This window comes from Danio rerio, chromosome 6, assembly GCF_049306965.1.
Source record: "Danio rerio strain Tuebingen ecotype United States chromosome 6, GRCz12tu, whole genome shotgun sequence".
In the NCBI taxonomy this organism is placed as follows: Eukaryota; Metazoa; Chordata; class Actinopteri; order Cypriniformes; family Danionidae; genus Danio; species Danio rerio.
In genome coordinates this window covers 37,648,185-37,673,955 of record NC_133181.1, presented here as the reverse complement: position 1 = coordinate 37,673,955, position 25,771 = coordinate 37,648,185, and the positions used below count along the sequence as shown (strand labels likewise).

Below are 25,771 nucleotides of genomic sequence, written 5' to 3'. Positions count from 1 at the left end.
AAAGTGCCCCCGCGATGCGACACACCCTCCGTCCCGCCCCTCAGTAGCGACAACACAGCTGATCAGAATCTCAGTACTCGACAACGACAACAACGTTGTTTACTGTACCTTCTGCAGTATTAACCGTTGGGCAGTGGTTAAAACAGCTGAGCTAAAACGGCAGTAGCTATGTTTCCATCCAAAAATACGAATAAACTTTATGGGCAAAACTGGAATATCCCATAAAAGACGTGCAAATAAAGCAGCGTTTATCCAACGAGTCAAAGCGTACAAAATCGTCACTTCCTGGTTAACTGGTGCCAAATATTAAACTAATTAAATTGAAAACTGAATTTACTGCGATAAGAGAAGCTGTGTCAATCTTCATCTAATAAATGACTTTCGACTCAGAAGGCAATCCTGAAACGCAGTGAACGCACAGTGGCGTTTGAAGGTGTCAGACGCGGAGCACAGACGCTCTTGATTCTGGAAGACATTAATAATATAATACGCTAATACTTAAACAGTACCGCGTTTGAGAATGACCAAAACAACAGATGGTTTACAGTTTGGTCAGCTTGCTGGTTTGTCCATTCACACACATTTTCATCATCACATGATCTCTTATCACAAAATCACATGACTTTTTTTATTGCGCATACTGAAATTTGTGCGTTAAAAGTGTTTGTATTGTTGTTTTTATGCTCATTTTCAAAATTTATGCGCATCAGGATGTTTCCATCAACCGTTTTTTTATGCACATATGCAAAATGCTCATAAAAATAGGTGGTTGGAAACATAGCTACTGATGTAAATGTGAAAACTTATTTTTGCCACACTATTACTGTCACAATCACCAGCAATCACTACTCAATAGACCGCTGAATCTCTCTCACAATAACTCATGGACTACAATTGCGCCATTTCTGGACTACATATTCATACATGCTCTTCGCCCAGACACACATGCTTCCTCATCTAGACTGATTAAACTCACACCACCTGAGGATTGTCAGAGACTGATTGCACACACTATTCAAGCTATACACTCACTCATTCACTTTGCCGAGACTTGTTAACTGTAATAGTAACACTACAACGCGTTTTCCTTGTCTTGTTTCTCCGTGTTTTGACCTTAGCTTAGTTTATCCTTTTGTTCTTGCCTTCTGACCTCTTGCCTGTTATTCAAATATGATTCTGGACTGACTCTATATACCTGTTTGCACCTGTATTGACCATTGCTTGCCTGACCACTGATTAAACCTGCATTTGGATCCAAACTCCAGTTGTGTCACTCCCCGGGTTACAATTACACACAGCACAATTGGCTTCAATAAGGTTTTCAGTTCTGAAACAGAATGATCTCTTTTGTCTATTTAGATCTCTTACTTTAATAATTAACATGGTCTTGTACCTTTTCTTTTTAGTTTTTATGAACTTTATTGCTTCATGTCAATATTTTAAAATCTGTGATTCTCCTCATGATTAAATTTCTTGCTTTTCAATGTTTCAAAACAAGACTATTTATCATCCAAATGGGAGAAATGGATAGGGAAATTCAGTGCTGCTGAAAAATGGACCTGACCATCAATGACTTTTTGTGCTGTTTTTGTTGCGCTTTTTATTAATATATCTCCTTTCTGCCCTCATATGCGCTACAGTATATCTCCAGTACCAAGGTGAGGAGTCAGCCAGCAGTGCTGCTCAGCAGAGATAAAGATAATGGATAGTCTTAACAGTGCAGTTTACTTGTGGTGGACTCCTCTGCCCCTTTCATTTAGGAGTCCAGAGATTGATGCTTTTATTGTGGGCCGCTGTGCCACTGTAGTGCTCCACCTCATTTGGGCTAATGATGGAGTTGATAACAGGGCAGTGCAACTCACTCCTGCTTGACCCTTTCATCGTGTTCTCCAGGATTAACTTTTTTTTTGTACCTTCCCCCTGCCCTAGTATTTAAAGATTCATGCTAGAAAGAGGGTTGAAATGAAATATTGATGTTTGACCCATCTCCTGCTGACCTAAACATCTGCTCGGTCAACCGAGCTGAAGATAATGGGTTAAACTGCTTTATTTATTCATTATTGGTCTATGGTTTGTCCAAGTTTCGGAGATGGTGGTCTTTTGGCTTGGAGTTTAAATATATTTGCTGGTTGTTCTCTTATGAAAATTAACCCTGGTTTATATTAGTCAAACTAAGGTAATCACAAAATCATCATAATTTTTCTATGCTAACCTATAGATGGTACAGTATTTGTAGTAAAAATTGTATTGGTGATACTATGGTAATTAGGCATGTAGCGATTCATTGTGAGCGGGTTGAACATTTATTCAATCATGTGATGATTCAAACTGGCAGAAATGTATGAATGAATAAATCACGATACATGCTTTGAATAGAGTGGGCGCTGTGTTTACAGGCACATTCTCACTTTACCCGCACATCAGCAAGAGGTGGGGTGGCAGAGTGAAATGACAGCAGTGAAATGCGCCATACAAAACACAAACTCTGTGCAAATACTGCATTTACTTGCACTATAACAGAAGAACGACCAAGATGCACATAAACCATCAGCACAATGAAAACTATTGTCACAGATGTCTATACGCAAAAAAACCTATTAATATACCGAACCACGCAGACCAGATGATTTGTAGCTCTGCTTTCTCTGACGAGTGCTACAGAGACCACACGGTGCATCAGGGTTTTCATAGCGAAAGTGTGAAAATGTTTTTCAGACTGAAAGGAAAAGCTGTTCTGATACAGAAGCAGGTATTAGATTAGTTTACCCCCTTCAATTTAGTTTATGCATCTCTTCTTAAGTGTATCACACTGACACTTATACTAATTAATTATACACGTAATATTAATTATTCACCTTCATAATCATGTTCAACTCCTGTCTCTCTAATCTACTATATAATTAGTCATTTTATATTCAGTATTTGATGCCCGTGGCCAGTCCCCTGGCTCAGAAGAAGGTTTATTGACCACCTCTGTACACACTGCTCTCTGGTTTAGGAAAGGCTTTCCTCTCCACCCCAGCCATCTCTGTCCCCAGTAAAAGACTTTTTTTTTTTCAGCAAGACTTTAGCCTATGCCAGTAAACAGCTGATATTTCTTTTTTTTTAATGTAAAATCTCAGCACAGTCACAGTTTTAGTTTGTTTATATTAATCTTCTTTAGTTTTATTTATATATATATATATATATATATATATATATATATATATATATTTTTTTTTTTTTTTTTTTTTTTTAATAGCAATTTAGTTATGGCAGAAAGTATATTATTTAGTAAAAAATATGCAGCATTTAACAAAAAAAATGAAAGGGCTCTTCACCTTAAATTAGTTTCAAATCATTTCGTTTAAAAAAACTTGACTAAATCGTGTTGTGAGATTAGTATCATGAATCTTATCATACCGTCAGTCAGGTGAATTGTTAAATCCCTAATGGTAATCAATGTGCTAAAAACAAATGACTTAAGTTTTACTAGACTTAAAAAAGGGATAATTTTCAAAAGGGGTTGTTTTTCATTTTTTGCTAAATGATGTAGTGCATCATGAAATATAAAAACTGTTTACTTTTTTATTTAATTATCTGTATGATTTATAAATACAGGGGTTCTGAGAGATGAAAAAGTCTTCATCATAGAAACATGAACCTAGAAATATGTATTCTGGCCTGGATATGTAATGTAAATTAAAAATTAAACAAACTAATACATACAATAATATAATTTTAATATATATTTTATGCTGTTTATAGGTTTTTATTGGTCTATAGGTGATGTTTCATTTATATATTATATTGCATTATATTATATTATATTATATTATATTGTATTATATTATATTATATTATATTATATTATATTATATTGGATTATATCATATTATATTATATTATATTATATTATATTATATTATATTATATTGGATTATATTATATTTTATTATATTATATTATATTATATTATATTGGATTATATTATATTATATTATATGTTTATATCATATTATGGTGGCAAACAATTGATATGGGCTGAATTAAAAAAAAAAATGAAGTTGAACTTTACTTCTTTAAATTTAGCCCATATAAGTTGTTTCCAACTATTACTCTAAAAAAACAACCAATTTTTAGTGCAGTCTATGTTGTAAATGCATTACTTTTTTTTTACTCAAAAAATCTTATGCACTACACCACTAAAAATATGGATATTCATTGATCAAAAGAGTATGAACCCTTTACTATGCAGCGTGTGCCAGAGCAGTCGTAGTGCAGAGGTTTCCTGCTAAGACTCATCAGGAGTTCATCAAATAGCCCAGAATAGCAGCGTGCCTAAGACCCTCTTCACATTCACTGCAGCGTCAGACTCTCGCTGAGGTCTTTAAAACTGCTCTTGAGCTGAGCTGAATGATGAAGACCAGCCCAAACAACAATCACTGCATCACAGTCTAAATCTAATCTTGATGATTTGCTTTACATGATTCCCCAAACTGTCATCCTCGCGTCTTACAGAAACTTGAAAAAACTTTGCAACGTATTTGCTTTTTCTGCAGATGAATTATAGACTTACATGTAAGGCATGTTCACAGCAAAAACTAGAGCTATAAAGATAAATGGAAAGAAAATATTTGTAATATTACAGTGCTCAGCATAATTTATACAGCCCATTTTAAAAATGAATATTTTTTATCCATTTCTCAGTGAATATAGGCACTGTATTTTGGTGCGTTTAAACAAAACGGATTTATTAAACAGATATATTTATTAAAATAATATTTTAGTCAACAAACATATTCAGAAATTGAAAGAGGATACAAATAAATTCAAGCTAAAATTTTACAAGCTACAAAATTGTTTAATTTTTTTTTTTTTTTTTTGCTCTTTTTGATTTCTCCTCATTTTGAAATTTGAATTAAAATTTTCTATAACATAAATTTGGGTATTCTAGTTTTTGGACCGTTATCGTAAGTTATTTTGTTAAATAAGCTCCAGATTTGGCTTCAGTACTGACTAATATAATGCATATGCACAAATATAATATTGTATGGCTTCCTATTAAAATATGAATTTAATAGATAGATGTGAGGCGTGTACTCAAATATTGCTGTATATACAAATATACACCAGCTAAAGAGAATGCTCTGTTTGTTCTAAGCATGCTGAAGTCATCTGCTGTTTTAAAGCTTGAGCTACTTTAAGCAGGAAGGAATCTGATTGGTTGATTTTCTAGGGAAAAGAAAATCAGAAATTGATTCTTGTGATATACTTTTTTTTGGCATTTTAATTTTATTTAACTGAAATGAGTGAGTGAGTGAGTGAGTGAGTGAGTGAGTGAGTGAGTGAGTGAGTGAGTGAGTGAGTGAGTGAGTGAGTGAGTGAGTGAGTGAGTGAGTGAGAGAGAGAGAGAGAGAGAGACCTGGGCTGCATGATATTGGAAAACTGACATTGTGATATTTAGTTTTTCTGCAATTTGTATATTGCGATTTGATTATAATTTCAAGAGACTTGAGTAACTCCGACAAGAAAATGAATGAACGAATGTTTAGAAATGTGTTGAAAAATCTTCTCACCATTAAATGTATATTGGGGGGAAAATAAACAGGGGGGCTAATGATTCTGACTTCAACTTTGTATAATTATATATATATATATATATATATATATATATATATATATATATATATATATATATATATATATATATATATATATATATTTATATTTATATATATTGTTTTGCGTTATTTATTTTTCAGACTGGATTCATTAATACACATCAGAATCAGTAAGCAAGGTTTCTGTTTCATAGTGTATTTTTAGGATAACAAATACAAAAAGATTCATAAGAGAATTTCAGACTCTGGGCCTTATCATACACCCAGCGCAATGTGGTGCAAGGCGCGGCGCAATAGTCTTTTGAGAAACTATATTAGATTTTTCATTAGACCAAAACAAACCCGGTCTAAACTCCGGCGCAGAGTTGCGCCTCGCTTACGCACTGCTTAATACGCACAAGAGAGCAATAGGCAAATATCTTTACATATGAAAAAATTTAAATATTAAGGATATATATAGGATATAATAAAAATAGATATAGAATATAAATATAAAGGATTAAAATATTATAAAACATATTATTTTCTAGCCTACATATGAAAAACCACTGCTTTCATGTCTTCTTCATCTCAGGAGGCTTTTTCAGTTCATTCATAACAATTTGCTTTTGTATAATGTTATTATTATCAGCAGTATTGTTTATTATATCCATATTTATATTTGTTTTATTAAAAACAAGCTTAGATTTGCCCACCTGTCAGGTTTTAGACCATATGGGGCACAGCATATGTTTTAGGATATAACTCAGGTTTTTGAGCACATTTTGTTATTATTATTCATTTATTCGTTTGCTGGAAATTTTAACTGAATTTAGAAATAGTTTTGAAACGAATATTTGCGCTTAACAAACAAAATCATTTATTTATAGACTAATTAATGTCTGTGCGTAAAAGTTTCCCTATCCACGAGAGCGAAAGTGAAAGTAGATCCATTATCTCTCATTCTTACACAGTAGATGCTCTGTTTAACAGTTTTCTGTTAAAAAACTGTTAACTGTTTGCTTGTGAAATGCTCATTTTTTCCACTTAGACTTACTTTGTAAATAGCGAATGCACTCTTGGCGCGACGCAGCTGGCTCTTAAAGGGAATGGGAGATGAGACTCTAATTGGTTTATTCTCAAAACACACCTATAACTCATTAAGAAAATAAACTCAACCCTTTTAGACCATGCGCCATGGCGCAAAGCGGATTTTCCAGTCCTTAAATGAGCAAAAATGCATTCTGAAAGCGATTGCGCCCTGCGTTTTGTGCTCTGCGCCTGGACCGTCAAAATAGAGCCCTCTGTGTGCAAAGACTCTTAGAGAGATTTTTAGATTTGCTAAAATTATTAATTATTATATTAATGGTGTATTACTGGATTGTCACCTAGTGGAATTTAAGCATTTGTGCTGGTAAATTACTTACAGGTCGTGCAAATTATGCGTTATGCAAAACACATTTGCCACAAATGTGCAGAACTTGCCTCAGTCACATTTTTTAAGTAAAAAAAAAATTAAAAACGGTGAAATATATCCCACGGGTATAGTAGAGAGAGTGGTATGATACACATGTTCCTTTTGTGTTTGGTTTGAACACAGAGGGCAAAAAAATAATAGTCTTGGTTTGAAGGCATGAAACTTTTCACCAGTCTACTTTTATGTGTTGTTCAAAACTCATTATAACAGCATGCTGTGCTTGTTTAAGCGTCATATAGAATGATGACGCATGTTTTAAAGATCAACCGTGTGAATAATTTAAGCAGGTCTTTGGGAAATCCATCATGAATGGTAAGTTGTGGGTTTTTATTTTTTATTTCTGTTCCTCTTTCTGATTACCATGATGAGCAACATGCTGTTTTTTTGGCGTGCAGATTGCCGCCATTCATCTGTTTGCATTGCCTGCAGAGCCAAGACATCGTCAGGCATCAAAATAACTTCCTTTGTCAAATATTTGTGCCTCTCTGGTCTCGGATGTGGCCCGTGTTTGTTGTCAGAGAGAGAAACTGTCACCGCCTAATGAGAAATCGTACTGCTCCATAAGCAAGTGTTGGAAACTGTTGGAGTTTAACAAGCTGGAAATAACTATGCCACATCAAATGCCATCAGGAGTTGCTTGAAATCACATTTAATTAGAGTCAGCCTAATATTGAGCTTTTATTGTAAACAGCTTTGAAAGAATGCCTAAATTGCAGTTGAGTTTTAAACAGAACAGAATGTCAGAGTTACTTTTGTTGGTGAATTGGTGTTTCTATCTTTCTGTCTTTATCAATGTCGATCTTCCTTTCCTTGGTGACTTTCAAGGTAAACTTTTCTTTTTTTCCCCATGTCGTGATTTGTCAGTCAGTCGGATTTTAGATAAAATGCATGTTTGAAGTATTTCTATACATTTTGGGGGGAATATATCTGTGTGGATAAATTTTGCTCTCTTTGTCATTGAAATGCTACCCATGAAATAATGGTTTTGAGGTAAGAAATTTGAGCTGTTGTGAACTTTTTTCCCTTATAGACTTTTATTATTATTATTATTTTTAATGGGTGTCATTGTGATGGTGTTTGCTTGTTGTTTGCATGAATTTGTGTCCATTATATATATATAAATATATTTGGAAATTTGAATATGTTATTTTATTTATATTCCACTGCATGATAGGTTGGATATATTGCCTCAATTTTTTATTTTAGTGACTTGTAAAACTCTTTAATGTATTTATTATTTTTATTTATCAGGATCTTTTGGGTGTATATAAGTTGTGCATGTTTTACGTTTATATTACCATTCAGTGCTTCCCACAGATTTGAAATATACTTGCGTTGAATTGAAACACTATTTACCCACATCACATAGATAGTTAACTATATGCGACAAACAAAACATCAAAAAAAAAAAAAAAGACTTAAAGACTGAAATAAAACAGAAATAATTGTATGCTATTCAGGAGCCATTTGCACCCACTGATGATGCACCCCCTTTTCAAGCTCAAAGCAAACTGGAATGCATTTTAAATATGCAAACACCTTAGAATTATATAGTTCTATCTGACATCTTTTTTATCATTATTTTTTTTTTTAAATAAGGCAAATGTGTTGATTAGCCAACCATTACTAATGGTGTACATACTGTATTTTGCAGCCAGTTTAAGTGCCATTTTGGCTTCTCCAAGCATAAAGTAAAGTTTCTCTGAGTCGTTTAGGTTAACGCATCTATAATTTACTTTTTCTCTCAGTATCGCAGCTGTGTGTGCGCAGACAGCTGTGAAACCAGCCAGAAAGTAGTCTTTAATAAAAGAGTAATGCAAAACCACATACAAGCTTTAGCAAGCAAAAGCGAAAGTTGAATTCCAGACATTTTAGGAGATTTAGAAACCCAAACGAAGTTCCAAAACTGTGCGTCTCTGTGGGTCTAAAGAGCACATGATAATGTCTGCACGATTGTTGACAAGTTTTGCAGGCACAGAACGAAACTGCTAAACGAGAGAAGATTTTCTACTACTTAATCGATCGCGGATGTTTGTTTATATTGAGCGTATACAAAAAAAGTCTAAAAGGATGTTAATAATATAAATAAAATGCATCACTAATATACTTGGGTGGCCGTGAATATACCAGGGCGGCCCACCTACGTAGGTAAAGTATATGTGTGGGAAGCTCTGCCATTGTTGTTAACAGGTGCTCATTTATCATACTTTTTAAGTCATATTTAGCCAATCAAAGTGAGTTTGAATTATTCATCATATATTAAATAATGCCTTGTTTTATTGTAAATGTTTTATTTTGAATTTACTTATATTAAATACTAGATAAATTGATATTGATGCTATCTTAGAAGACATTAACCATTACAAGATTTGACAAATGTGAAACAAATTAGTTGAACACGCACTTGGTCTCATTTAGAAAACATGTGTATACAAAGATCTTCATTTTCACAAAGAAATTATGACAAAAACTTAAATCAATGTGCCTGCAGTAGAAATGCAAAATAATCCCTCATTATTTGTTTTCCAATTAAAATATCTTTAAATCAGCGTAAGTTCAATGGAGATGTAATATACAGAGTCTTGTTTTCTGGGAAAAATGAATTAATCTTAAAACACATTGTCTGTTAATAAAAATAATCATGTTAGTTTTTCTGAGACTATTGGCAAATATATATAGTTTTTTTTTCAGAATCACAGAAAATACTACTGTTAATTCTAGTTATTCAACCATTAAGCTGTACAAATCATTTATATAAAACAATTCAGTCTTTAGTCAAATTAGTATATTCAAACTGTCTGTAATACAATTCCTTGCTACATTTATGCAGTAAATGTGTGTATTTATGCAAATGATTAACCTTGAGCACTCAATTCTTTAATATGAGAATATTAGATGAGCTTAAAAACATAATTATAATGTTGTGTATCAGGAAAAGAGTTTTTTTAATGAGAGATTTGTCCATGCCTTTGAAATAATCCACATAATTAGTGAATGAGACCAAGTGTTCTTCTACTTGTAAATGCTCAAGCATTAAATCCTATACAAAAGCTATTTGCTTTTAAAGGAACTTCTCTTATTTTGAAAGCAGCCTCATTTTACAGATGTCCTAGACCTAGAGTTAAAGAGTTGAGTTGTACCATTTTTGAATCCACACAGCCGATTTTAGAGTCAGGAGAGAACACCTTTGGCTTACAGTAGCTCAACATAGATTTTCATCATTATTCCTAGTCATATCAGCCTAGAAAAATTGCAACTTTTCATCTTCTGTCGAACTTAGTACACAATGTAACTACAGAAGGGTCGAGCTTTAAATAGGAAAATGATTAAATTAATTTGGTCTTTTTCAAGTTGCAAATGTTTTTTGATTCCATAGATGTATACACTAGATATCACATACAGACCCTGAGCATATGTTAATACCGCTTCCACATTTGTACAGTGCTCCCAGGCCAAATGTCATTCAATCGCACTAGTCAAGATTAAAGCCAATGTGAAGATCTTTTAGTGCTGCGTACAGGTGTAGTTAAGAGCAAACAAAGAAAGCAAATCATAAAAGCAGAACTTTTCATAGTTACGAATTTTTGTGCTCAACAAGTAATGTTATTGATGAAAATGCAGTCACTTACTTTACTGACCATAAGGCAAAGTAGAACCAACTTACACTAAATACTAGGCTTATGCTAGTTTTGTTGAACAAAATAATCAAACAATGTAAATGAAATAAGACATTAAGATGCTGCGCTGCTAGAAACTTGTATTATTGTCAGCTAGCTGAAGTAACGGCTAGTTTCGAAGTAACTTATTAGGGTGCCTGATAACATACCAGTGTCTGCGTCTCAATGTGCATTTTCTACCCTTATTTATTGAATATTACAAATGTTAAATACCATTTAGATAAACACTGTGGATATTCACATTGAGATGCAGGCTATCTCCATTATGATTCGTTCATAATGGAGATTCATTCACAAACGAATCACTCCCTTCGTTAGCATTAGAAGTGAAAGCAGGAGAGGGGGTGTGTTTCTGGACATGGATTAGAACAAATTTAATAGGGAGGAAGGATAATACATACATACATGCACACAACACATGCTCTTTGTCAGTAATGCCCATGCGGTCACTGATCCATCCATGTAGAAAAGTGATACTGACCACTGGGAAAACTCCCAATCATAGATATATACAAAATTGTGGCCTAGGATGGAGGAAAGGTGTCCAGTCCTCCACAGCATCTTAGTCCCACATTAATTTTAAGGCAGCTCTATTGATGCATTCCTTCCAATAGACATAGACAACATCTAATGTAAATATCTATGATATGATTCAATGATCTATGCTAAGCCTGCTAAAAGTACTCCCGCCAGGCCAAAAAATCATCTAAATGGATTCAAAAATGGTAAACCTCTCGGTAAAGTGTTTTAAAATTATTTTCAAAATATAGTGTTCCTTTAAATGCTTTTGTGATATAATTGTTTTAATGAAAATACATGCACATCTCTTTGTCTGAAATGCTTTTTGTTCTTTTCTTTCTTCCTTTATTTTAGTGGACCAAAGCATGTTTGAGAACTGCAACGCTGCAGATCAGCCGAAGAGTTTTCGTCCATCAGACTCTTCAGCTTTGTCTGGATCAAAGACAGGAGGCAGTCAACACCTCAAAAATGCCTTCAACTTGGGCAAAGCCATGGGTGCGAAGGTGAACGACCTTCTCCGCCGGAAAGATCCCAGCAGCCTCGGAGACATTGGGGTGACGGAGGTGAATAAGAACGTGGAGCCGGTGTGGGCCAGCCTGGTTGACATGAGCCACGGCACAGCCAGAAACAGGTACAGACTTTCACAGCGCCAGTGACCTCAAAACGCTCATTATACTCTATTGACTTCACGCTAAGAGTAAAATTGCTAGGAAGTTGTCAGTTGTGCTATACTTGGTCTTGACATGTGAGGCCTGCAGTGCTTTTACAGAGACTAATTTAAGGCTTTACTGCGTCATAGCCCGGCCTGATAGACCCTCTTCAGTGTCCTGACTGATAAATGTCAGATGAACAGGAAAGAAAAGAAAATGTTCCCCTAAACATAGCGCTGCTTGATGAAGGCATCTTAAGGAGGAAAAATAACTACATAAGAAATGTGCAAGGATATCGTCCTTCTATTTAAAGTCTTTCTTTTTAGTTTGGCTGGAATAAGAATAATATTTAATAAATGTAAAATCTGCAGTAGGAGATCAGTATGGGCCGATAACCACACTTCATCATTTGATCGGTACTCGCCAATCTGGCCGATCTCATAACCCGATCGCAGGTGTTTGTTTGAGTTTACAAGCAAAGGAAGACGCACGTGCACTCTCCTATACATAGCCTACAGCATCCACAATACGTACGGAGGTGAATGATGCATGGGGGTGTGAGCGATCGATGCGCTCGCATCACAACAGCTAAAATATATACAGATGTGGTGCGACCTGTCTATACAGTCTATTGGCATGACTCATGTGAGTGATGGCCTTGTTGTAAGTGCAGCCAATGCATATCCAGTGTTTTGAGATGTTGTGACATGAGTGGACCAATCGCCCCTATCTAGTGTCTCATCCAACCCTCCTCCCGGAAGCTCCGCAAGTCTCCCGCATATTCATACCTGTTCCGTGATCCCCAAAAATTTGTTTAAATACTCGGAAATCATGGCCACCAGAATGAATGAGCAAAAGAACAGATTGCGAGAGGCACACTGATGGTCTAAGCATTACGTTTCTTAGGGTAAATGAATAGTGCAGCCCAGAATTTCTTAATTTGAATTTTGATTTTCATAACTTAAATATTGAACATATGAAATTTTAGACAACTACATTTTTTAAGGCTGTATTTTTAAACTTCAGATTTTTTGTGTTCTGAATTCATAGACTGCAGATATACAGTTTGTAAAAATACAGTTTCAAGTGTTCATCAAATTCAATATCCTAAAATTCAAAACCAGAAATTCAGATTGTGAAATTCTGATTCCGCAGAAACTAGGTCAGGGGTGATCAATAGGCAAGAGTAGATGATGTTAAAAGGTTTAATATTCAAGTTATGAAAATTTAAATTAAGAAATTAAAGTTTAAAATAAGAAATTCAAATTCAAAACAATTTTTAACGGCATATAAAAATTCAGATTTATTAAAATACAATTATCAATTATTCAAATGAACACAATTCAAATTCAGATTGTTTTGGCATATTATTAGCTCCATAATGATGAGCAAAATATTTGAATGATCTTGTATTTATTTAGTCTTTTTTGCATATAACAGCTGAAAGATCTGTGTTTTTGACAATATTTTAAGTACACTAAAAGCTGGCTGAAATTTTTTAGATAATAATACTTTAAAATAAATATTTTTAACATGAATATTTAATAATAAAACTTCTTGTAACATATGTATTGCAATAAACAGTAGTTTATGGGCCCATTTCCTTTTAGTAAAGAAGTGATGGATTTATAGGTGTGAATTTGAACTTCTTATACATCAAACATGCGCTCCAAACTTTTACTTGACTGGGACATGTTGAATTTTTCTTTCATCATTTGCACTTTTTGTTTTCAAATTGCATTGTTTGTCATTTTTCTTAACAATTTTTATATCTGTGTTATTTTATTTTCTGTGGCGTTTCATTCTGCTGTGGCGACCCCTGATAAATAAGCTTAAGTAAAATGAGTGTATGAATTATTTTCTGAATAGCTGCTTCTGGCCATGACATGTTCACATCTAAATGGTTATAAGAGACATGTTTAAGGTATTCTATGCAGCATCCTTGATTTATTCTCTTAGGTAAGGCAAGATATTTTCTTCAGGTTCATACTTAGAGGGAGAATGTGCTTTATGCATTATTAAGTATGAAGCATTAGAATCAGTTCTCGATATTGTTCGATCATTAGTGACTGCAAAAATCCAGATTGTAGCATCCCTAATCTGCAGAGGTCCGTATTATTAGCCCCCTTTTTCAAACCACTGTTGTCCAATGACTTGTCTAATTAACCTAACTTGTCTAGTTAAATTAATTAATATAGTTAAGCCTTTAAATGGCACTTTTGCCGGAATACTAATATCTTGGACAGTAACTAAAACATCATGTAAATAATAAAAAGAATTGGTCCCACTTTATATTAAGTAGCCTTAACTAATATGTTCTAAGTTACCAGTTATAATGTACTTGGTGTGTAAAATATGTTTTTACATTATACTTATGCTTGATTAAATATCTGCATGTAATTTCATCTGTAATTAATTTCAGTAAATATGTTTATAATTACACTGTTGACCATCCCTTACACCTTAACCCACACTTAAACCTAGCCATACCACCTAACCTGCTCCTAAAAGACATGGGGAGAACATGCGTACTTCACACAGAAATGCCAACTGACCCACCTGGGCTCGAACCAACGACCTTCTTGCTGTGAGGCGATGGTGCTACCCATTGCACCACTGTGACACCATAATTAGGTACATTCTGTTCATATTTTGATTTAAGGACATAGGCCACTTAATATAATGTGGGACAAAAAAATTATATAATTGTTCTTAATGACTCACAGAAGTGAGAGAGTGTAAATAAATGATGACAAAAATGTTTTGATCAGTTATTCAGGTTTCAGTTCATTTTATTTAGTTCTACAAAGTTTACCCTAACGTTTTAGTCAGCTTGACTGATATAAATTGAGATAGAAAACCTTTCAGAATAATATTCAATGTTTTTACTCTGTGTTTGTGTATGTGTGTGTACAGGGATGTGGTTTACAAGGACACAAAGTTATATAATGACTTGGGTATGACCTAGTTGTACTCTGTTAAGCTAGTGTACAGAGTCACACCTCGTGCCATATTATAAGTGTTTATTACAGTATAACGAGCCTGTGTGCATGCATCAATACTGTTTTTACTGATAGTCCATTTATACACATATCATCAATAGAGTAATAAATGACTTTGAATGTGGCAAATGACCAATGCCATTTTTCTGTGGCAGTTCACATCTCTTTTACAAGTGAAAACAGGAGAATTGTGTTTGAACTCAGTTGTGATGGAGTTACAGCAGAGAGTTGACAGACGTCTCTCTGAGATGAAACAGGGCTTTTCATGTGGCCGTTCACAGCAACTGCATCCGCCATCATTATGATCATCTGCCTTCAAGAAACTGAGCGTGTCTGTCTCTGTCAGTCCATGTGCTTGTGTTGCGTCATTCAAACTTTGACTTGAGACGACGGCTTGGTTTAATTGCTTGGAATCTTACCAGTTGCGTAACATCTCGTTTACACAATTATTTCCAGCATTTTTATTAGGCTGTATGGAAAAGAGTTGAGTTTTTTATGTAATTGGTAGTGCATTGTAAGATAGTCATAGTAAAATGTTGTTATAACTCATAATTGGAATAGTACATGTAAAAAAAAATTATATATATATATATATATATATATATATATATATATATATATATATATATTTTTTTTTTTTTTTTTTTTTTTTTTTTTTTTTTTTACTCTGTCCCTTAATTATCTAAGTGCACACACAGTTAATTTCTATATTTTAGCACTTGAGTGTATATTCGCTATTTGCCTCCTCAGTGGTAAGTCACTTTGGACAAAAACATCTGCTAAACTCATGAATTCATTTTTCTTCAACTTAGTCCCTTTATTCATCAGGGGTCGCCAGCATCTGCTAAAGTGTAAAATGTAAATGAAAGGTTACCTAATATTACCCAAATATGAATAAGCAGCTTGTTGAGGAGAGGCGTGTTATTTTATTTTTCTAATATGTTTAAAATGATAATAGAATATCATATAGACTTTATAACTCTCATCAGCTTTCATATCTTCAGCAGAGCAAGTGCAAATTCCTCTATCATAAAATAATAAATGAAACGAGGCATTTACAAGAAACCAACTTCTTATCTTCTAGAGTGAGGTTATTAAAGCACAGAGATGTGACATTATTAAGGGAATTGTGCTGTCGGCTTAGGAGATTTATTAAAAATTTATTAAAATTATTACACGTGCAAGAATTTTGTTGTTAATTGAGTGTGAGCATCTCATGTGACTTGAAAAGTCATGGTGAATTTGATGTCATTTGACCACCATCCAAATTAATGGTTGAGATACAGCGGCTCTTCATTTCCATTTGTTTCTGTAATATTTAATCTACTTAAGATGAGTAAGCTCTTTATTAACAGTACTGTTTAAATATTAATATTGTTTTTTTTATTCATGGATTTTCTAAATTACAGTTTTACAAGAAAGATGGAAATTTCAGTCATTAATTAAAAAAAAAGTTTCATGATTGAAATGTTCAAATTCTGACTTCTGAGATAGCAGATATGGGCTGGTTCAAATTTGGGTTTAAGTGTTTTTTTGTTTTGTTTTGTTTCTTAATGACTGTAACATATTATATAATTTAACATATATTATATAATTAATCATGTTTTTGATAGATTTTTGACATATTTTCTATGTATAATGAGTCTATGCTATAGTGGTCTATGCTATTATAAGAGCAAAAACAATCATGTCTCTTTTTGTTTTCTTGTTTAATTATGTTAACTATGTAAACATTTTAATGTCACGTGCCATATCACCCTCCAGCCCAAGATCAGTTACTCACTGAGTCAATTGTGCTTGGTCAGGTTGCGTTTGGAAGTGGTGTTTGTGAGGCAAGCAGGGGGTGCTCAACCTGCAGCCTGTGTGAGCCCTAATGCCCCAGTGTAGTGAAAGGAATACTGTCAATGAGTGCCGTCTTTCAGATGAGACGTTCAACAGAGGTCCTGACTCATTAAAAATCCCATGGCACTTCTTGTAAAAGAGTAGGGGTGTAACCTCAGTGTCCTGCCAAATCCCATCATGGCCTCCCAATCATCCCCATCCACCAAACTAGCTCTATCACTTTCTCTCCACTACACCAATAGCTGGTGTATGGTGAGCGCATTGGCGCTGTTGTCCTGTGGCTGCTGTCACATCATCCAAGTCGATGCTCCACGATGATGGTGGTGTGGAGAGTTTCGGTGTATGGCCATACACAATAAATGTGCTAGATAAAAACACACATTACATTAATGACTATTAGTTCAGTCTTTGTTATCACATTATTCTAAGATGCTGATTTTGTGCTCAAGTAGAAATAATTTTTTTTTAAAAGAATGGAAAAGTGAAAGGAGTGCATGCAAATTTTGTTAATGCAACTTGTGTGGCAATGTAAACTACTTTTCTGTCAAATTTTTAAATCCTAAATAATTATTAACACGGTAAGTGCAAATATGAGGAACATTTGTATTTTATGTATAACAACGAAAATACAATTATCAATATTTATTTTACGTATTTTTTTAGTCTTATCATATTTTTGCCTTTTTTAATTTATTTAATGTATTAAAAAGGTAATAAACATGCATGTTTGGTTATTATAAATGAATTGACAAAATGCAGCGTTATTATTTTGAATATTATTTTTATCCTTCTCAAATTTCAACAATAGCACTGCTGTCCTGTTAACGTTCCTCCTCACCCCACAGGCTCAATATATGCTTTTAAATGTACCTAAATAAACCCTCTCTAATCTCCCTCAAAGGCCTGCACTCACATTACATTCGGGCCTGAGCATGCTTACGTCATCGATGATGCACTGTTCAGTAAGCGCTTTCATTCAGCACAGTGGACATTTCTTTAGTTACATCATTTTAGTCGTTTGAGAAGCAGTGACACAGTCAAATATTTCACCAGATCAGCCACTTTTGACGGTCATAAACAATCATAAAGTCCTCGTGCTGCAGGAATTAGGAGGTTTGCTAAGGGTGTAGCTGTCATGCAGTAAGGGGTTTGCGTCTTTAATAAACTACGACAGTTTGCGTTCATTGAACTGTAAGAATGATTAATTAATCCATATAAAACAGTCCCGTAAAAGTCACACCTCGTCTCGTCTTCAGTTTCGGGCTTAGGCGCACTTCGCACTCACACTACAAGTGTACCGCACCAAAGCCCAAGTGAACCGCGCTCTGGCAAACCTCTTCCAACCTGGCCAGGGCCGGCCAAGTGAACCTTGCCTGAGCCCAATTTAGGGCACTCCTATTGCTTTGGATAGCATTCTGGGAGTACGTCCTTAAGTGAACTATCCTCCTAAAGGTCTGAAATATGACAATGAGAATCTGTAAAGAAAAATATAAACTTCATTATTTTGGCCCACGTTTGAGTGAGAGAACTGAAAAATTAATGTATGAGCTCTCACAATGCTTTTTTCTCTCCACCACAGTCACGTTTCCCTGGACTCTTTCCCTCGTCTGGATCCTCCTCCACCCACTGGCAAGAAGCGTCTTCCACGTGCCCTGAAGACCACCCAGGACATGATGATCTCCTCCGACCCTGTCGTGGCCTCCCCAGAATCCTCCTTCGTCTCTTCGCCTGACAAAACCTCCAAAGAGAAAGCCGAGTTCCAGCCTGAAGAGTCCAACATCGAGAAACCTCCAGAAGCAGACGTCGACAGTCAGATGGAGAAGAAGCCCAGCGTAGAACTGAATAGCAAGCCCACATCTGCGGTGATGGATGAGAGAAATTCAGAGGATGTGGATCAGTCGCAGATGCTTCTCTCAGTTCCAGATCTCATTCACAAAGACAATCTGGACCCAAAGAAACTGGCCAATTCAGAAACCAGAATGGCTTCCACTCCGTGTCCAGGGAAAGGCGGCTGCCGGATCAGCGTCACTGAAGGGGAATTAATGGAGAATGGCACTGTGGATTATCGAACCCTCAACCTGGACAACGAAGAACCACATCCTGACCTGCTGTCATTTGAATAAGGTTTTCCAGGAATCCCACCATTTAAACTGCTTTCATTTTAGCATTTCAGATTTTGCCTTTATAGCAAAGTATCGCTGATTGTACTTAGTCATTTCATAGATATAATTATTCAAATGATAAAAATCACTATTGTTTTTTAATCATAGTAACATAATATCTTTCAAAAGATTGTATTTTAAAGTATTTGTGGACCTGTACTCTAAAAAACACAAGTTAACAGAAACCAAAGTCAATACACTGCAAGATGGTTTTAGCTTAGTATTTGTTGACTTTTTTTCCAGTAGAATTTTCCAGATGAATTTTTTTGAGATGCAACACTGCATACGCTCTTATGACTTGTTCTCATGATTTGTTTAATAGTAATGCTGTAATAAGAGATTATTAATGTTACAAAAGATTTCTCTCATATAAAAGCTCGTACACACTGGGATGCTTTTCATTTGCGTTTATCGTCAGCGGTTTTTAAGACGTTTTTCCGGATTCAAACCAAAGTGATTTTCACTAGTGTCGAGCAGAAGAGTATGCAAAATCCCTCCTTGACGTTAGACGGCGCTACACAACTTTAAGCTTCTGACACCCGCTTGTAACACAGAAGAAGAAGACAAAGTTGACATGCTTGTTGTTATGGATGGTTCATGTAGTAGCTCTAGCGATGAAGAAATGATTGTTGTTCACCTGAGCATTAAGCAGCTCCACACTCATATCGCCTCTGGGCATCCTCTTCAATGTGTGCTCACATTGACAGTTTTGCACTTGAGCGCCTCAAAGTGCTGTTTACTGTAACTTCAGCAGCTCCGTGCCTGTGAACAAAAATCCCAACCAGATAGGTGGAGAAAGTTTTAACGTGTCAAAACAAAAAACAAAAAACTAGCATGAGGCGTTTTTTTTTTTTTTAAATGACGCCTTTACCTCTGGCATTTTGCGCATAAGTGTGCATGATCACATTGACGCCCTTTATTTAGTCACTAGGCGTTAAACGTCGACGAAAAACTTGAGCAAAAACGTCTCTGTGTGCACGGGCCTTAACTATTGATTGTTTTTGACTTTACTAGTCATCAAATAACCCAGAAACAATCACTGTTTTTACAAAAAGTGTAAGTCTTTTAAGCCTTGACAATAGTAAACCATTTTTACTGAGCATCAAATCACCCTGATTATCGTGATTTCTGAAGTATCTTCTTATTTAAGATTGAAATATTCTTGTAGTAAGGTTTTAAATAATGTTTTTGATTATTCTTGATATCAAAAAGTAAATATTTCACAATAAGACATTTGATCAAATAATGGCTTCTTAAATTTTTAAAACTCCAAACCTTTTTTTTAACAAGTCCTAATTATGCAGTGTTGCGCATTTTGTATATAAAAAGTATGAACATTTATCTTATTTGAAATATCTGTTTTGGTATTTTGCTGGAAAATTAGACAAGAAAACCTAAAGGCATAGTTCACCTAAAAAATGCTGTTAATTTACTTAGTGTCAGATCATCCAAGATCTTGGTGACTTTTTTCTTAATAGAACATTCATAGAACAGATTTCGTGATCCTTGGTAATTCATAAAATACAATTGCCATTCATTCATTTTTCTTCGGCTTTGTCACTTATTCATCAGCATGCCATTCCAACCGCAACCCAGTATTGGGAAACACCCATACACTCGCATTCACACATGTGCTCATTTACTAAGGCTAATTTAGTTAATCAAATTCACCTATAGTACATGTCTTTGGACTGTGGGGGAAGCCGAAGCACCCGGAGGAAACCCATGCCAACACGGGGAGAACATGCAAACTTACACAATTGCCACATTAAAAGTAAAAAAACATAATTAGGCAAAAGAACATGAATGTGGCTCAGGATGCTACATTGCAATCTTCTGAAGCAAAACTTGCATAGTGCCAGTAGCCATTGACTAAAAATATTCTTTAATATTCCTCAAAAAAGAATTTAATTGTCGGCACTGATGACCATCTGGGTGGTGCACCAACATTTGACGGCATTCCACTTCAAGCATATAGAGTTTGATCTCTTCTCTTCTCTTTTGAGGTCTATTAGAAAGGGCTCATCCCTATGCCATAGTCTCTTCAAAGAGTTTACCTCTAGGGTGAAAGCATTGAGTAGTTAGTACATAGAGATGAGCCCTTCCAAATGGGACACAGTGTGTGACTTACCTGCACAAAAGATCCTAGTAGGCTCAGAAGGCTGTTATCATCCAGCCACATGGTTAATGAGCTATACTAATAGAGAAGACTCCAGATCCAGATGTGTTTTTACATTAATGTGACGGTTGGGTTTAGGGTTGGGGTAGACGTTAATAAAGTACAATTAATGGGAAATTTAAGAAATAATATAAACAATTCTCGTTAACTTCCGGCCGCACCCGTATGTGATCTATAGCTGATTAACCATGTGGATGGATGATAACAGCCTTCTAAGCTTACTATTAGGTGCAGAAGGCCCCTACTGGCCAATATCTTTCAGCTGATAACTACTGACAGCGCCCGTTGAATCAAGTGATAACATTCGAATCGGCTGTTTGAAAACCTTTATTACAAAAACCCTTCAAAGTGGTCAGTTTTGAGTACCTCAATTTGGAACTACACTTCAGTATGCAGCCATGATTGTTTTCATTTCAAAAAGGCAAAAAGGGCCATGTCATCTTTGATCTGAAAAATACATAAATAAACAAGTCATCAAGTAAATAAATCAACAGCAAATTTCCATTTTTGGGTGAACTTTCCCTTTGAAGGTAGACTCTCTATAAGCTTGCAGTGTTACTACAATACCTCCAAAGCTGTCTTAGCAGTGTCATAAGTGGGCAGCATTTCATGTCTTACGCTTGTCTTTTCTTTGATACATATCAATTTTAACATCAGGACTTTTATATTTCACTACATGTGTTGTTTTATGAGCTTATGCTGAATGGAATAATCAGTATGAGCAAGTCCACCAGTATATACTGCTTCCATTTTTGTTTTTACCCTAAGTGATCTCTACATTAATTTTCACCAAAAAACAAACAAACAAAAAAAAACGTTTTGAATCTTTTGTAAGTGCTAACGGTCAAGGTGATGATGGTTAGAGGAATGTCTGTAATGAGGCTCAGTCAACATGAAAGTATGCAGAAGACTCCAGAAATGCTATAACTCAACACTAATCTCCATCCTTGTCCTCTTGTTTGTGTAGACAGTCCGACTCCCATGACACTCTCTCAGACCTGCTCTTTATCCAACACAATGGCTCCTCTGGAAAGATTTTGGGATGTTCGGTTGCATTTAATGGCGCTACTTACGCTCCCATTATTTATATATTTCCATGCTGCATTTGATGTACTGAGATGTCATTTGGAACTTATACAGCCCCTCATATTAAGACTTGTATAGCTCAATATGATGTAAATAATGTCTTAAATGTGTATTAGAATACCTTTGATTTACATTTACTTTAAAACTTCACATTCATTCTGGATTATGGGAGCTGCCGTTACAATGTGCAGTGCTTGATGGTAAACAGTTGCATCTGTATAATGCTGCATCGAGTGGCTTTTGGCTGTAAGTTTCACTCAAAGGGCAACAAGAGCTGAAAATGTAAGTCTTAAATACCATTGATTTTTTTCCCCACATGGAGTCTAAACACCCCTAGATATTGAGTGAAATCTGCACTGTGAAACTGCAGAGACAACAAATGCTAACCGCTAAACAACTTGTCAACATCTGTGTGTTGCTGCATCAGCCATAACTGGAGAAAACTCTACACTAAAAAGGGCTGTATGTGAGTTTTTCAATCTTTTAAATCATAGAAATACCATAATATGTTTGCAGATACTTAAGAAACATGCTATGCTAACATGCTTGTTTACCTGGTAAACAGTGCTAAAGTCAGTTATTCTCCTTTGTAAGTGTCAGAACGTCTGTCTTTGTTTTGGTCTGTGTACTGTATCTTCGCCCACTACCACTTTACCCAGTTATATTTCAGCAACTGCATTTCATTCATGAAGGTTTTCTCAATATACTGTACAGCTGAAAACGGAGGACAGCAGCCTCCAAAATGAAATGCAGATTCATAGTTGTAAAAATCCACATGAGGTGTTTTTTACTTTGTTGCATTGTTGCAAATGTAAACATTAGCTGATTATCTTAAAGCAGGGGTGTCCAAACTCAGTCCTGGAGGGCCGGTGTCCTGGAGAGTCTATCTCCAACCTGCTTCAACACACCTGCCAGGAAGCTTCTAGTATATCTAATAAGAGCTTGATCATCTGCTTTAGGTGTGTTTGGTTGGAGCTAAACTCTCAAGGACACTGGAAAATGATCAAAACATTTTTTTTAGCAAGATGCTAATGGTCTAATCCAATTCAATGGCTTATGCTAACCTAAGCTAAAACCTGGAGATCGGCTGAATGGAGTAAAAAATGTAAAACTCAGCTGTTTAAATTTAGAAGTGTTGTGAGATGAGTCAAAATAATACATATTGGAGTGTTTCTTTGAGCCATACAAGTCTTAATAGCTTGGGTTGCTTTTAAAGGTGAAGTATGTAGATTCTACACTAATAGTGGCAAAAATAAAGCCTATTTTCATCATTTCCAAACACCTATTACACTCACCTTTTGCAAAAGACATACATTTGTAAGATTATTCTTGTGTGTTTAATATTTTAAAGTTTTTTTTAGGCTAACGTTGCAAAAGTCTCGATTAAAGTCCCCAGGAAATCAAAACTAACCATGTTGTTTTTGTTAGCTCATATTGTCAGTCTTGTGGTGAACAGATTATCTGTGCATGTCTTTTTAAAAAAAAAGGTTTGCCCTTCTAATCTTTCGTTGATTGATTTTTTTTTTCAGTTAAATTGTCAGATTACGTATATCTTAGGAATTGAACATGGCTAACATGTTTAACAGACAACAGAAATGGTGAGCAGGAGGTGTCTGTTAGGTTTAATTACTCTCCTCAAACCCTTTTCTCTATCTTTCTGAATGAAATGCCTACTTTACATCATCCAATCAGCTCTCAATAGAAAAAAACAAGCCACACCCACTGTTTTCTTATTTAATATTTTGTTTCTCTAGGAACTGCGTCACAATATGAAAAAAAAATTATAGACGCTGCTCCCAGTTCATGGGGACTAGCAGCCCATTTACACAGGCTGTCTGCGTCAACGTTTTTCATTCACTTTGAGTGGGTGACGTCAAGTGTTGCTGAACTGAATTGTGGGATCCGTCAGCGCCGCTCGCTGCAGAAGTTGGGGACTTTTTTTTAACTTTTCAAGTGCCAATGGAAGCATCAGCCAATCAGATGGCTCTATGCAAATACCCCAACTCAGGCAATAGCGGATTGCAGACTTATTTCATTGGCTGCTTTGACGATTGCATCAGACCCAATTTCAGACACACTCTCCATCAAGCGTTTACGGTAAAGCCCAGTGTGAATTTGGCGTAAAACCAAAAAATTCCAAATTGATCCATTTTTTTTTAAATCACAGATTGTCTTAATCCTTGTTTTACTGTGATGGCTCTTCTACTTAAGGTAGACTTTTACATTTTTCAACTTCTGTTAGAAAATCTTTTTATTTTGACTCAACCCACCTGCTGCTGGAGCTACACCCCAAACTTTTGCTATTGGTTGAGCTGCAAGTGATTGACGGATTTTACATACTTCACCTTTAAAGCTCCAGGTCTTGGGATACAATAGTCAACATGCATTGTTAAAGATGGCCGAATGAAAGTTTGAGTTTGTCTTGTGTGTATTACCATTGAAACACTATTACTATTTATGCGCTTTAAGAATGTCTTTTTGTACCATATTTTAGTTACACTACTACTGTAATGTCACGTGTGCAATGATACGTAACTCATAATAGTGTCAACACTAAAATGAGAGTACAAAGTGGAGCAAGAGCTGAATTATTATGGACCACTGATACTATATTACTGCATGTGAGTCTGATATGAAGTATTTCACGCCATTCTGTGTGAATCAGTGGAAGAAACTGATATTTATCTTTAGCTTTTTAATTGAGATGATTTGTGATGGAGAACTTGACGGGAATGTTGTTGGTAATGTTTCTTTGTGATGCTTTATGTGTTTCATTTCAGTCAAAGTGGTCTTATTGTCACATTTGTTTGGATGAAGAAAATCAATTGAAGAAAAAAAGCATGTTATATGAAGGTTTTATGAGTGCACTGAAATGTATTTGGAGAAGTTGGCTATATTAAAGTGATTTCACATTATGCAAACTGTTGATTAACTTGATTTTTTGGGAATATGGTTTTATGCTACTTGTTTTTCATACAAGGTTGTTTGCAGGAATGAACTTACAGTGTCTGTGTCATTGAAATTAACTATCAAAACGTTCGCCCAAATATAAAAATGGGTTGTACATCTTTTTGGTGTCAGACCATTTGAGACAATTTTTTCTTGTTCAGCATATTATTTTAGCTGAAACAGTGATTCATAAAATGCAGTAGAAATTAGTAACTGACCATACAGCCAACTACGTCAAAGTAAAGAAAGAAATTTTTAAATACACATATACGTACACTGTTAACAGTTTCCTGTAGAAACTACAATAACTTACTGTAAATAAATTACAGCAAAATACTGTATTTACATTCACAGCACTATTTATCATTTATCTTGCTTTATGTGTATTTTCAGTATTGTACATCTTTGTAAAATATACAGTAATTTTCACAATGCAGCTTTAAATACACTAACATACTGCATAACTGTCTTACAGTAAAATACAGTTCATTTAACAGTTCAATACTGTCATTCACAAAAATTGTTGACAACGTAAGTCATGTACATGCACTCTGTATTCCAAATTAAAATATCATGTAAACTTAAGAGCTGCTTTATTCACTTACCTCAGTTTTACCTTCAAACTAGTATTATCCTCTTTTTTTAA

General features: G+C 35.1%; 1 protein-coding gene across 1 annotated transcript; it reads left to right on the top strand.

The window, feature by feature from the left end:
• The first annotated feature begins 6,075 nt into the window (after window positions 1-6,075).
• Window positions 6,076-25,090, top strand: c6h1orf226 (chromosome 6 C1orf226 homolog). Its single transcript, XM_073954338.1, has 3 exons — window positions 6,076-8,049; window positions 11,610-11,886; window positions 18,329-25,090. The coding sequence occupies exons 2-3, from the start codon at window positions 11,621-11,623 to the stop codon at window positions 18,870-18,872; spliced, it is 810 nt and encodes a 269-aa protein (XP_073810439.1). The 5' UTR covers window positions 6,076-8,049; window positions 11,610-11,620; the 3' UTR covers window positions 18,873-25,090.
• Window positions 25,091-25,771: the final 681 nt, after the last annotated feature.

Coding starts and splice junctions, on each gene's coding strand:
- c6h1orf226 (XM_073954338.1), top strand. CDS start 11,621: ATGTTTGAGAACTGCAACGCTGCAGATCAGCCGAAGAGTTTTCGTCCA. Junction 11,887..18,328: donor CACGGCACAGCCAGAAACAG/GTACAGACTTTC, acceptor TCTCCACCACAG/TCACGTTTCCCTGGACTCTT.